Source organism: Buteo buteo, chromosome 16 (assembly GCF_964188355.1).
Source record: "Buteo buteo chromosome 16, bButBut1.hap1.1, whole genome shotgun sequence".
Classification (NCBI taxonomy): Eukaryota; Metazoa; Chordata; class Aves; order Accipitriformes; family Accipitridae; genus Buteo; species Buteo buteo.
In genome coordinates, this window is record NC_134186.1 from 15195980 (window position 1) to 15209231 (window position 13252).

The 13252-nt window shown below is 39.4% G+C and overlaps 1 protein-coding gene across 5 annotated transcripts in view; it reads right to left on the reverse strand.

The window, feature by feature from the left end:
- KCNC1 (potassium voltage-gated channel subfamily C member 1) overlaps positions 1-13252 on the reverse strand; it is a 128185-nt gene that overhangs the window by 8899 nt on the left and 106034 nt on the right. The window contains exons 3-4 of one of the 5 annotated variants that reach the window (XM_075047968.1): positions 11243-11402; positions 7222-9255 (exon numbers count right to left, since the gene is read on the reverse strand). In XM_075047968.1, coding sequence (XP_074904069.1) covers positions 9119-9255; positions 11243-11402 — 297 coding nt within the window. In that variant the 3' untranslated portion in view covers positions 7222-9118. Of the gene's footprint in view, positions 1-7221; positions 9256-11242; positions 11432-13252 lie in introns of those variants that run through there. The other 4 variants (XM_075047967.1, XM_075047966.1, XM_075047965.1 and 1 more) reach the window with 4 other exon arrangements.

The following is a 13252-nucleotide window of genomic DNA, read 5'->3' on the forward strand; positions in this document are numbered from 1 at the left end:
CACTTCTTCACATCTGTAACACAAACACACTTTTGGAAATGCAAAGAATTATTTGGGGTGATAAGGAGGAAAGAAAGGAGTACTTTGGTTTGTTCCTGGTTCTGATCTTGTGTTTCATATCCGCATCCAATCTTTGTCTTTGAAAGAGCGAGAACTGCATTTTCTCTCCTTTGTCTTGCCTGTATATGTTGAAAACTTTGAGAAGTAATGACTTGTCTTGAGAGCTTGATGTACTAAATACTTTGTCATCGGTCAGGACTTCTAGATGCTGCTGTAGTATGAAGAGTGAATAATGATTCATTGTAGATGGTACGTGGTTGAATGTCAAAACCAAGTTGTTGCTCATTCATTCAGACATGAATGCCCTGTTTTTTATGTGAGTATGCTTTGTTTGCAGAATAAAACATTGTACAAAATCAGCTAAGGCTTTCTACCGTAAGGAAGGGAGCACACAGTGAAAAGCTCCTAATCAAGTGAAGAAAATCCTTTCCTTGCTGGTGTCCAGACCTTATGACTGTTGCTTGTGGATGTCCTGATGGAGAAGGTCAGTCTCTGCAAGGCAAAACGCAGAGCCAGTGTGTGCTATGCCAATGCTTCTGCAGTGCATGCAAAGACAGACTTCTTTATGCAGGTCTTCACTGCTAAACAAAGAAAGCCTTTTACGTAAGCATTCTGTGTTCACATTCAGATGCAAATAAACTGACATGGTCTGTAATATATATAACACTGGAACAAAGTAAGCAAGTGTCTGTGCAGCTGCTTTCCCCTCCCATTTTCTGAAAATAAGCAAACCTGCCAATGAGCTGACATTCATGAGGAGGAAAAGGTGAACTTAAATATCACAACTTTGCTGGGTAACAAGTTGTGAACTGTTGACCTTCAGCCCAGAGAGCTTTCAGGGTGGAGGGAAAGAAGGAAGCTGTTGTGTGTACTTCTGTTGTTGAAAGTCCTAGGAGATCTGCAGTTGTTACTCATGCAACCTCCATGTGCGCCTGTGCAAGACACTCCTGTTCCATTTTAAAGAATGTTGGTAGGAAGATGTGTGTGTGGTGTCAGAAGTTTCTATCTCTTGTAGGATTTGTTCAGGCTGCTTGGCAGTCACTGCTGTTATTTGACTTTGTGTAGCATTCCTGAGTGACTTGATGCTTTTCTGCTTAGAACGCTGGACCTTGTATTTGAAGTGTGTTCATCTGAAAGAAAAATTTAGTCCTGCCTTTCTTCCTGTTTGCCCAGTCACCACTTCTTGCATGACACTGACTTCACTCCCCTACCTGCATGTTGTCAGTCCTGATGGCGACTAACTAGTTCTTGCCATCTGCAACCACCATAAAGATCATTTCTGCATGAGTGACAGGAGCTTTTGCTTGGTCACATGGCTGAGCACAGAGAAATTGAGGAGGAGGGGAAGAATATGATTTGATTTTGCTTTATAGGACATTTTTTGAGTCATAAGACTTAAATATGAGGATGGAAAACAGATGAAGGACATCAGTTTGACTGTATGGGAGAAAGGTGACCATGGAAAAACATTTAAATGAATGGCAGCAGAGCGCCTGATGTAGTCAGCTAAAACATAGGGGAAAAGGAGGGTGGAGGGGGAAGACAGAATCAAGACACAGGTCCTGAAGACTGAATAATCACACAGGGATAGCAGCATTCCAACCTGCTGGTATGGTGGGAGTGAGATGACGGACAAGCTATTCTATTTCTTGGATGTTATTGTTCCACCTCTCCCACTATTTATTAATAATAATAAGAATTATTGACCTGCAATGGGTTTTCTTTCTCATTCATAGCACATCTTGAAATTTCCAGTTCTCTTCAGCTGGAACAGCAACATCTGTCCTCACCTTCCAGCCTCAGAAATGTTTAGATCAGGCCTGTGACCTAGTCCAGCACTTAATCAAACACTCACTATTTTGTCCTTTAAATTCCATGATATCTGGATCTGATTTAAACAAGACTTAAGTAATTTTGGGACTTCCACTTCCTTTTCCCCTGTATTAGAAATCACGATGACAGATCTTTGTCACTGAAATTGTGATGTTATGTTTTCACAAAAAAGTCCCCTGTGTTTTCTTAGCAATTCTGATATTTTTACGGCATATGGCAAGTCTTGTGCTTTTTCTTTAAGCTGGATTTTTTCTTAAAAAAGGCTCTAGAATTTTTTATCAGTATTTGAGTCATGCTTGTGGTATTTACTACCAGCTTATAGTTCTGAGCAGCTGAATATTCTGTAAAGGGAAGAAGAAAATACTGAAGCAGAAAACATGTCATGCTTCCCAAAGGCTGGGAATGGGTGCAGTCTGTGGTAGAGAATCATCTTGTGTGGTTTTGATTGCACTTAAAAATGTGCACAGTAGAAAATGTGCACAGTGGAGCTTACACTGAATTTGCTGAAAACTCTAGCTGACACAAAAATAATTGGACATTTGAACTTTTGACATATCAGTATCTTGATTTATGTGCAAAAAAAGGTACATGGTTTCTTCTTTTTTATTAGCTTTTTGCTATTCTTAATTCCTGATGAATGCTGGTCTTAGATGTTTTCTCCATGTTAGAAAGAATGATTTGATAGCCTTGAATTAAAATGCTTTGGTTGTATGGAAATGGCTTTCTGTTCGATGAATGTCCCAAAAAACAACTGTAAAGGGAGGTGTTTACCATATGTGCTTTTGAAGTTAATTTGGAGAAACTGCATGTGTAAAGCCATTGTTATTTTGTAACCCATTTAGAGGTTGAAGGGACTGAAGTAAGGCACATTCTTTAGCTGTTTGTGGATTTCGTTCAGATTCATCCATCAGTTGTCTGTACATTCACCTGGTTTTAATGCAGAGGCAGTTTTTACTCATAAATGCCTCTGTAGAACATGGAAAGAGAGTATGTGGCTGAAAATATTCAGCAATGAAAATGGTCTCTGTATTTGAATTATGACCTGGATGAACCATGTGTTACCTTGTGGGAGAGTGAGGCAGCATAAATTTAGATTACTGGGAGAACACATTTTTCAGCTTAATGAGAAACAAGAGCAGCAAAGTAATTATTCCTGAATAAAAGCTGGCTGTGAGGACGAAAAAAATCAGAGGTGACATTTATTTTGCAAAACTTCCTCAGGCATTTTTATTTTGTGACGTGTTGGATTTTGATTCATTTTCAGACAAGCCTTTACGGGTTGGGAGGGGGTTGAGTCTAAGTCTGATTTCTGTGTTGGTTAGCCTCTCAATTAATTTTCAACTTTCTCATCTATTTCCAGGTTGCTTTGCCTATGGAACCCCTTGTTATTCAGATACAATGCAATCTTGGGGAGAATTTTTTCTGCAAGGTTTGGGATCAAGACTTTGTCAGTGGAAGTTGCAGAATTTCAATTCAATATGATTCCAGTAGTCTCTGATCATCATGATCTTTTAAGTATATGTGAACACTGCTATAAGACTCTGCATTTTTACTTTTTTTTTTATATATTTAGAAGTGGGTCCAAGAGCGGGGAGATTTTTAAGATTCTGACATGATTTTAGTTTTTTGCTGCAGATGTCAAACGAGTTTAGCTTTTGTTTTGTTTTTACTGATTTGAATGCATGAAGACATGTGGTACCTAACTTAGGGCAGCAGAGGAGTTGCCAATCAGTAATGAAGATGCTCTGTCATTTTAACTGTGTGGGTGCTTAATCATTTTCCATAATAATCCTCTGCTTTAAAGTACAAAAGAAAAGGGATTCCTACAGGGGTACTGTGCTCCTCTGCAGACAAGGAAACATGGCATATTTTAAATAATGGAGAGATGCTTCTCTCCTCTGGTGCCTTAATTCTGAGTAGATAGATTATACTAACTATTCCTACTTAGATACTTCTTTTCCTCTTTTGACCTCAGAACACTTTAAAAAGGGGATAATGTCACAGAAAGAAGCTGAGGCACAAAAAATTGAAATGCCCCAACCAAGCTAACTCAGCATGTCCAAAGTGGAGCCAAGAATAAAATTCCTGTCTCCTGAGTCCCAGGCCAAGGGTCTACCTTCTGCGCTAGTGGTCCTTGATTTTTTTTTTTTAGGTAAGCCTCACTGCTGCTACTTCCCTCTTGCCTTGCTCTTCTTTCCCCCTCACCACTGATTGCTCTTTCCTCATATGCTCCACTCCCTCCTACTTGCATAACCCATTTTCCAGACCCATCCTGTGTCCTTCTCCTCATTTCCCACCTCTTGTGCTACTGCTGCCTCTTCTCCAGTCACCCACTTGCACTGACACCACCACCGCAAAGCATGGCTCCTGCTGAGTTTATTTGCTTGGGCTCAAGCCATGTGTCTCCTGTTTGTTCTGGTGTGACTCACTGTCAGCAGCCTCTGCGCAGGCTGTGTTGTCCCTGCTAAGCCCTTTGGGTCCAGAAGCTTAGAGTGATATCTGAGCTAATACAACTGCAATACTTTGCCTTTTGCTGACTAAGGAATCTCTAATCTGTGCTCCATGGGCAGTAGAGAAATCAATGGAAGCCTTGGAGCATGCGCTCTTAATATTTGGTACCTGGAGATGTTTGGACCCATGTACTTGCATAAAGTTTTTTAAATATTCAAGTGAATGCTGAGGGTTGAAAACCTGGCTTTGTCGACCTGAACCAGCGAATATATCTTTCCATGGGGGCAGATGAATGTGCTTAGTTTTAAAGCATTTGCTTTGTCAGATAAGGAAAGAAAGTCAAGAGATGCAGTTCTGGACCCATTTTCTAACATGAAGTTCAATTTGAATTCAAATATTGTTCTTGATTGCAAATAAGCATTTGTATCCCCCAAAGAGAGAAATATTGCACCTGCAGTCCTGGATGAATGCAGAGGCTTTGGGACCTCTGAACAGACAGGTATTTTATGCCCAAACTCAAATAAGTGAGTGACTTAAAAATAACCTCCATAATTTAAGCACATTTTTATGAAGTTAATTTAGTTTGTGTGTGAGCTCAGAGACAAAGTTGCTTCCAGGATATATATGGAAAGCAGAGAGGTAGGCTGCTTGTTTTGAAACTATGAAAAGGATATGCAAAGTGGCAGGGTAAAAACTGCACTTGTTTTTTCTTCAGGATATCTTTTTTGTAAGCAGCTCTGTGCTCAGTTCCTTTGTGAATGCCCTTGCCTTAGCCCTGCTTGCCCTCTTCTGTGTTTCAGTCTGCTCATTTGTCCTAGCAGCCATTTGTTCCAGTGATGTATTTTCTCTTTGGCCCTGAAACTTTAAGGAGAGAGAAGGCAATTTATGTGAAAAATCACTTTATCCAGATTAATGACTGCTGCACTTGACTGTTATCACAGCGGTATTAGCTAGATTTTTTTTGTTGGACTGAGAGAACAGAAACCACTTCTCAGATCCTTGCTGTCTGAAATTGTAGTTGCAGATACACATCAGGTTGGTCCAGAAACAACAAGTACCTTCATGCAGTCAGAGGAAAAGCTATATGTGTAGAAGGTGTGGTTGAGGTGTGCTTTTAATATTAGCAAGTAATAAACCACTAATTGCCAGTGGATTCAGATGAAGGACCAGCATCAGGTCGTATAGCTGGGAGTCCATTGCCAAAAGCTGAGTTTGCAGAGAAAGAAACCCGGATGTTCATGTCTAGCAGGAAACAGGCAGAGTGTAACTGAATTACAGAATGTGCTTCTGCTCTTACAATGGTGTGAAGTCAGAAGTAGTTGGTGGCATTATTGCAAGCCTGAGCTCAGAATCTAGCCACATGTATAGTTTTAATGCTTTAATCAAGATACATACTTCCTGTGGTGGGAGTGGGCAAGCTTGAAGGAATTATTTTAATCATAATACCCCAGCAAAAGCTCCTTAAATGTAAGGCAGCTGAGATGATGTGATAAATTTCTCTTAGGATTCAGTGTCAGGATTTGGTGTAACAGCTCCTGAAATCTTCCAGTTGTCTCCCTCTTTCCCTGTGTTATCAGAGCTGCCACTGTTGTGCAAGGGGAACTCTGGGGTCAGGTGGATCTTAAGCTTTAGAGCATCTCCTGAAGGGCAGTGGATGGGAAGTACTGTTCTGTTTCTGAAGAGTTTATAAAAGTCACCTAAAAGACATGGTTATCTCAAATCAGAGTAAGCTGAGAGAGGAGTACCTAAATGAAAATGGGACTGGTAGATGTAAAAAGTAGCACAGAATGACGACTGCTTGACCTGTTAGCTAAGGCTTATATATATGCAAAGTGCAGTGGAAGGGGAAGACCTACGTGGGATTTACAGGGCTGAATTATTAGTATTCCTTATCGTAATGGAGAATTGAGCAGCCTTCACGCTGGGCCCTTGAGTTAGTGTTAAATAAAAAATGGGGCAGATAAATCTATTTCTGTATTCTTAATACATTATAAAAGGAAAATTTGTTCATTAGGAAACTTTTAGATCCTGGATTAACCTGGATCTTACTTCTGGATGTAAGAAATTGCCCATTTATCAGTTGAGAATGACAGCATATAAACAGTGGGAGAAAAATATTTCTTGGGAGAAAGGATAGTCAACAGAAGCAGAAATTAAGTACATCAGGGACTACAAAGGAGTTTTCTAATTTCGTACAAATTCAGATTATCAGCCTTTCTTCTATTCCTAAAATGCAGCTTGAGGTCTTCCTTGATTTTCCTTTTGGAGTAGAGTTTTTTGAAGACAAGGTCCAGCTGCAGTTGGTTTTTTTTGTTTATAATTTAGCACTTACCAGAGCTATGAGTGTTTCTTCTGTTTATTGGGGGTTTAATCTCTACTTCCTCCAGACTAAAGGGATACTATTCTTTTACATTTCCATTCTCATCAGCAGTCGCAGATGCTGTAGCTTGCCTAGAAGGTTGCCAGCTCTTTTGAAGTTCTTCACATGAGGATGAAGGTGTGTCCTTCCTGATAGAAGTACTTTACCAAAAATGCTCAAGCAACTAGAATGCTGTTGACACACAGTCCATAGTTGTCGTTTGTAGCATCTAAAATGACATTTAATCCCATTGTGTTTCTTGGTTCTTACTGCTGCATGTTTTGTGTGGCAAATAAAGTGCGACTTGGACACCTGGATTCTTTCAGTTTCATATCAGGTGGATTCCTGTGACTCAGTGAAGAACAAGTGAAGGCCAGGGCCCAAAGAAGTAAGAAAAACTGAATTCATTTAATGAGCTAAAAAGACAAACTTTTATTATTGTTGGGGAGGGAAAAGGAAGATATCTAGATAATTATAGGTTTTTTTTAATCTTCCGTCATAAAATTACTAATGGTGTGAATTCTTCAGACATCGGTTGTATCAAGTGTTTGCAGGCTTCATTTATTATCTACTAACCAAAATTAGTATTGTAGAACCAAAGCAATACCAAGCTTTTCTCCTACATTTCTGTTGAGAACACTGTATTTATTCAAGATTTTAGAAGCAAGTCTCTGGAAACCCCTGATCGCTTCAGAAAAGGATTCCCCTTTACACTATACAGCAGGCACTGAAACCATGATACAAAATTTATTTCATGCTAGAATTGTTTTGCATAACATTGTGCATGCATTTTACTCAGTACTAAATTGCATACAATGCTGTTGTCTTGTTTCTTAAACTTTGAGACCATTTATACTTGAGTATTTTCCTGATTTTGTACTATAAGTCCCAGTTTTAAAATAACATCTCTTTTGTTTAAAATTCATACTGATTACTTAATATGAACAATTTATGAAGGGTCTTTACGTTGGATCTATACATTGATAAAATACAACATAACCAGAGCTGGAAAATGAACCAGCCGTTACTGTCAGGTCCGAAGGAAGGTCCCATGTGTCACAAGCATGCCAACAAAAACAGACAGGAAAAAGTTTTTCTTATTTTTATACACTTCTAGTTGGATTAAAAGTTCTTGATTTCCATGTCGGTGTGATGAACTGTGAAGGCGTGGTCAATATGACCGATGACTGCCTGATTGCACTTTTTAAAACCATTACTCTGTATCTTGTATACAAAAAGAAGCGATCCATAGCAAAGAAATGTACAGTTTTATAATGTTTTACATTTTGGCTACAACAATGTATGTAAAAGTAAAGAGCTTTGAAAGAAAATATATAACTTTGCTTTTTTTTCCTCCTTAATCATACATTTGCAGTGTTTCTTGGGTTTTGTTTTTTGTTGTTTTTTTTTTTTTTTATTTTTGTCTTCATGCAATTCATGCTATGGAACAAAAAAATAGATTTAAAAAAAAAGGATCTTCTACAGTTTTGTTACATTTTGGCCGTAGAAAAAGCCTGCATCTCTAATACAACTCCAAAACCACGAAGAATCATCCGTAAAACCTGCATGGAGCGAGTTAACTTTGTCCAAATGAGAAGGTCTTCTATGCCTGCACAGTTCCACACAGATGTTTATTAGCCATCAATGTTCATCTCCATCTTGCCTTGTCAGGTCACTCTGACTGCCTCTGTTGGCATATATTTAGCAATGACTGGACTTTCTTTGCAAAGATCTGCATGTAAAGAATACAATCAGTACTTGAGCCTCTTCCCTGCGCTTTTCACATCAAGCTCGGCATCTTAGTTTTAAAGGAAGGAGGAAAAGGTGAAATAGCTACATGCAGAGGCAGCCATATTCTTCTTCAACAGGATTTTTTTTCCCATGCAGTCAGCCAGACTGAGACCTCTCTACAGTGTATCTGAGTATTGCTTTCAGCTTAAAATAGGCGCCCATGCAAAGTTTCATCCTACTGTGCTTGTTTGCTCAAACTCCTGCAGGGTTCCTATGGCTCAAAAATATCCTGAGAAAAGCAAAATCTTCCATCGTTGGCATGTTTCAGCATCGACTAAATGCCTAACCCATTCCATACAGAGCCAGTAGATCCACCATTAGCCAAAATAAGCATATACTAGCGGGATGCACCAGGAAGAAAACTATCTGGTGCATCTACCCTTCATCCTATGTACTGATACCATGCAGCATGTATGGCCCACCAGTACTACGTAAATGCCTGCCTATTGTCATCTGAGTGCTATTTTAGGAGTGTTGTCACCTAGCATCAGTAGTAACACCATTCCCAGCAGGTGCTACTGTGAGACATTGCATCTTCAGACTTAGTCACCTGGATTATATGCAACATAGCATAGGCTAATTGAAAGTAAAGCTTTTTAGACCATTCTCTGCTACTGATCCATGCTACAAAATAGATGGGATGGGAGACCAAGAACGTCTCACTGGGCTAGGAGAGCTGTAGGGCGCAGACACTGAGGATAATCCTATCGCTTTTCCACTTATGCCAGCTATGCTGTTAAGGCTCCGTGACATTTCGTAACCTTCATTTAAAAGAAAAATGCAAAGTACAGCATTGGATCAATGACAGAATGGACTAAGAATGAGGTCAACATTGTAGCCAGTTCAATAGCATCTGCATGCATGGACATGCCGAGAGTAGTATCGCTTGCAACATGACTTGGAAGGCCATTGGAGTAGAGAACAAGTTTAAAAATATATATATATATATTTAAAAAATCATCTTTTCTCAAGGATGGTCAGGCTATGTAATTGATCCTACAGGCAGCAACATGGTTGTATCCTAAAAAAACAAAAAGAGTCAGTGGGAGGGATTTTCTATGTCTCTGTCATACTCGTGCCTCTCCCTTCTACTTCACGCATTTTGACCTCAGGCAAAATTAAGGTTTCTGGTATCTTTGGGGGTGGGAGGGGGAAAAGGCAGCAAAATCCATAGAATTTATTGTGTTGCTATAGAGATACTACTCCTTTGTTCTCAGCATTGAAAAAAGAAAAAAGAAAGAAAACAAAATTGCATGCATTTGGTTTCCCTCCCCCCTCCCTCCTTCCCCCCTTCTTTTTCAGACATGCACGTAAACAGCTCAGCAAGTGTACAGAGAGTTGCACAAAGTATGGATGAAAGTCTGTTGGAACAACAATTAAGATGCTCTCAACGTGTTTCAAACAGGCCAACAATATGCTGACGTATATTACTCTTTAGCCAACCAGCCTCTGTTTCATTCAGTAACGAGAGGCGGTTGCAGTGCATCGTGAAAACCATACATTCTTCATCCCAAAGGATGTGCCATTTGGAGTGTTCCCCTGATCCACTGGAACCACCCGAACTCGCCCAGGCTGAATGAACGCGGCCAATGCTTATCCAATACAGAATCAAGTAAAACGCTTTGCTACAAAGGTAAATTTTAGAGGATATACTTTCATATGAAAGTCTTGTGGTCCAACTATATCTTTGTTGATGATAAGCTTTAAACTTATAAATACATACACTATCTATAACTGGCATTTACTATAACTATTGCCCATCATACAATGGCACATGGGAATTCTATAGTCCATACTCAGTGTATGGTTACATCATACAATCTTTGCAGTTTTAAAATATTGACTATATCATATGCTATATACAGTATACCAGTGATAAACACTGATTTGGAGAGAGATTTCTTCTCCAGTTTTGCCATTCCTTATCAACGTTGATGCATATATATGTAACTAATTCTGGTTTGTATGGTTTCCTCATGTTAAATTATTTAAACAAAATAGCCTGTTTTAAGAAGGGAAGGGGTTTTTTTCATTTGATTTGACTTCTCTTGGTAAATAGATTATTCTGACCATTAGCAAACTAAAATGCAGTTACTTCTGAGAGATCTGTAGCTGTCAGAAGTCTGAGAAACTAACTAGTAATGATTTATTTATGAAAGTGATTTTAGATGGATTATTTTCCAATTGTAAGACACCTGTGCTACCAGATGTTCTTGTATGCTTCTCTTTCTCTGTTGAATTAAACAGCTATGAATATCCAAATAATTTGTTTTAGTGCTCTGTTAAGGTAGCCGAATAATCATGTCATATTTCTTGAGGATGTTTTGCTTATGTGTTTTATCTTTTCTGTCTGCCACCTCCAAGTCTGTGCTCTTCAGAGTCTTGTAAGATCTGTGAGCTTTCTAAGTGGCAAACTTTCATTGCTATGAACTGTTAATTGGCCTCTCCTTGGGGGATGGGCTAATTTAAGGACATTGTAGAGCATCCTCCACTAAAGCTTACTGCACCAGCTGCGGTGGAAGACTCGGCTGGCTAGCATAGCTGCATGGGGTAGTTACAGCTCCTCAGGCTTTTCTTTCTGAAAGAAATAGGTTAGAAACTCCAAATGCAGACATCAGGTGGTGGTTTCCAGCCCAAACGTGCATGTCTACAGCAAGCACACTATTGCGTGCTACAGCTACAGCTGACTTTCTCTTATTTATTTAAAACGGTTGCTAACTACATGGTTACAGGACCCCAGCTACATACCCTTTCTTATTCCTCCATCAGGCGGGCAGGGATATTCCCCGGTTGATAAGAGGAAGCAGGGTCCATATCTCTCCCGAGTGCCAGAGCGGGTAAAGGGCAGGCCCTCATCAGGCGTAATAGCCTGGTCTATGTGGGGACAGTCTTCATTTGCCAGCGCCGCCTTGGCCACCTCACCATTCAGTTTCGAATCTTCAAACATATAAGCAGAAGGCTATTGAAACACTATGCACTGTTTGTTAGAGTTCCAGCTGCAAATTAAGGGTTCACAGCTAAAGAGTTCTATAGCGACACTATAAAAGGTAGCACATCTGTCCTAGACACTGCGTTCATGTGCACTGCACCAAAATAAAATAAAGTCTGTTAAGTGGGAGGAGAAACAAAACATGATCGTGTTAGGTGTAACAGCAGCCACCTGTACTTCCGCATAGAGGGGCAGTTTCAGAAACGGGCGTGCATTGGTTCCTAGTCCTGCGAGCAGAAGACTGCGGTTAGAAATCAGATTACGTTTTTGCATGACATCGGATGGTGCATGAATGACCTGTTTGTCATGAAGCCGACTGTCGCTCAGAGCTTTGGAGAGGCAGTGGACTGTGAGTTGTGTTTTAGTATTTGAGTATATTCTGTTTGTGCTGATTTATACTTGTGTGCAATATTACTGAGGGGAAAATTCCTGCTCTTCCCCTCCCCAAAATTTACCCAGATTGTTTTATAGCATTTCCGGTATCAGTCATGCAGAATGGCTGTACACGTTTTAGACACACAGAGTACATTACATATGGAAATATGACAGCAGAATGTGGATTTTTAAAAAAGCAATCCATTTTCTGATGTTTTCCTCTGAAACACATACAGTATTTGCAATGCCGGCACAGGACACTACATATAGAAAACACTACAGCAGGCCATGAATTTGGAAAATAGAGTAAAATTTACTCTCGGCTGTAAATAATGAAAATACGTTGTCGGATTTGCCCATTTTGCTCCACACATTCCCATGAGGATAGACTGAGCATAGTATGTTTTCTCTGTGTGACTTGTTTGACATTTATAAAACAATTTAAAGTGCTATTTAGTGTAGGATTTAATTTAGGGTTTTAAAGTGCAAATTAGTGTATTGAGAATATACTCGAAATATGGCACAGCTCAATATGAGTATTTTGGTTGAAGGGAGGAAAAAACAGTCAAAATGTGCTTTCTGAAGTTTCACAAATGCTGAGATATGTTAACTGAGTGGTACTGGCAGCATCCTACACCTCGGTTGCACAATGCTTATTACCTAGACACTGTAAGGCAATGGGTGGTCCTGCAAGTCTTTAAGGAAAGACAAACTCAATGGATAGACTTAATTTCAGTGCCTTTTCCAGATTCACATACTAGCTTGTTCTGAACACTACATGATACTATCATTTACTTTTCAGTGGTTTTGAAGCCAAGTAATAAAACAAGCCCAAAAGAAAAAATACATTAGGTAGGGTTTGGAGATATGATTCTGATCCTCTGGTTTCAGATGGACAACATAGATGAGTAGTAGGCAAAAGCCTTTTCAAGTTATATTTGTTGCTTTGCACACACACACACACGGATGTATACGACATATACTATGTATCTATCCATGCACCAGTAATTGTATTCTATGCCTTTTATTTAGAAGTCACTGGTGTGTCACAACATAAACAGTCTTTTCTGCAGATCTCGCCTCTGCCTCCTCCTTTCTTCTCCATGCAGAATTAGCCAATTTCGCCAAAGAGGGAGGTAGTAATGTTTCGGTTTGTGAGCAATGAAATAATTAGGTGTCTCAATACATGTTTTTAAAATGGCAAAAGCTATAGGTGTTTTTAATACTTGTAGACACTAATTTCAATAGGATTCTAAAGTTTTAAGGTTGCACTGTGTTGCACTTCCTTTCTGTTCATAATACTTACTGCTATTTAATACCACTCTGCACAAAAACTTGGCATGGCTGCCATAGTAACTGTGAAATTGCAGGTACTGAGCTGTTGATTTAAAAAT